Source organism: Apis dorsata, unplaced genomic scaffold (genome assembly GCF_000469605.1).
Source record: "Apis dorsata unplaced genomic scaffold, Apis dorsata 1.3 scaffold_468, whole genome shotgun sequence".
In the NCBI taxonomy this organism is placed as follows: Eukaryota; Metazoa; Arthropoda; class Insecta; order Hymenoptera; family Apidae; genus Apis; species Apis dorsata.
This window is the reverse complement of record NW_006263707.1, coordinates 296,424-297,734: the sequence shown is the minus strand read 5'-3', so window position 1 is coordinate 297,734 and position 1,311 is coordinate 296,424. Positions and strand designations below refer to the sequence as shown.

General features: G+C 18.2%; 1 protein-coding gene across 1 annotated transcript in view; it reads right to left on the bottom strand.

Moving 5' to 3' along the window:
• The window catches only part of LOC102673957 (dolichyl-phosphate beta-glucosyltransferase), a 1,702-nt gene extending 534 nt beyond the window's left edge, over positions 1-1,168 (bottom strand). The window contains exons 1-4 of the mRNA XM_031512548.1: positions 922-1,168; positions 543-717; positions 257-453; positions 39-181 (exon numbers count right to left, since the gene is read on the bottom strand). Of these exons, the coding sequence (XP_031368408.1) occupies positions 39-181; positions 257-453; positions 543-717; positions 922-984 (578 nt within the window). The 5' untranslated portion in view covers positions 985-1,168. The remainder of the gene's footprint in view (positions 1-38; positions 182-256; positions 454-542; positions 718-921) is intronic.
• Between the last annotated feature and the right edge of the window lie 143 nt (positions 1,169-1,311).

Below are 1,311 nucleotides of genomic sequence, written 5' to 3'. Positions count from 1 at the left end.
TATATATATATATATATATATATAAAATTAATATATATTATATTATAATGTGTAATTTAAAAAATAACTTACATCCTAAAATATTTTTCAAACTATTATCTAATTTTTCTAAATCTTTAAACTTTGTAGCACCATCTGCATCTGCAAAAAGTATTACACTTCCTCTTGCACTTAATATACCCTTAAATAAAAATAATTGTGATAAAAAATAAATAGTAATTATAGAATTTAAAATTTATAGCATTTTATCACAAACCAGTCTTACTGCTCCACCTTTTCCTCTATTTTTAACAAGATTTAATACTCTAATATTTTCATATCTTAATGCATACTTATGAGCAATATCCATAGTTTTATCTGAACTTCCATCATTAACTATAATTACTTCATAAGTACATCCATTTTTTAATCGGTTTTCCAAATATTCCAAACATTCATTTAACATTAGGGGCACTATAAATTAAATATATGAATATATATATGTTTTTATAATATTTTTATAATGTTTTTATAATTAATATTGTTAATAAATAAATATTTACATCTTTCTTCTTCATTATATGCTGGTATAACAACACTTAAATGTACACTCCATTTTTCATATAAAGATGGAAAAGCTTCTATATTTTTTGTTTTTAGATTTAAAAAATATTTTTCTTTTTCATCTCGCCATATTTCTGGATATGGTTGTGTTATTATAAATAATATTAAAGAAAACTGAAAAAGTAAATAATTATATTAATATATCAGGAAAATAATTATAATTATTATATGTAATATATAATAATAACAATTATTTATGTATAATATAATATATTTTTTTAATAAAATTTTACTGAAACGATATTAATACATTTATAAAATTGCCACGTTTAAACAAATTAAAATAATATATAAATATGATTTAACCTAAAAACATACCATAATTATACATATTATTACAAATAAAATAATGTAAAGAAGTAAATATTCCAATGATATCATTTTAATATTATAATATTTTTAAATACTAGCAAAAAATACTTTACAACACATATATAACTTGTTTCATAGCTTCCTTTTTTCTACCGCCACTCATGCCGTTGAACTCATAGTTAATTTATATAAGTTTATGAATAGTTGGCTACACTAAGTAAAAACATTTATTGTTTATCTTTTCATTGATAGATGAATTTTATATTTAAAAGAAAAAATAATAATAAAAAATGTGAAATTTTTAATAAAAATAATTAAAATTAAAATAATTTAAAATTTGATAATTTTTTATTTTACGAATTAAACTTTTAATATTTTATAGAGAAAATGATAAAG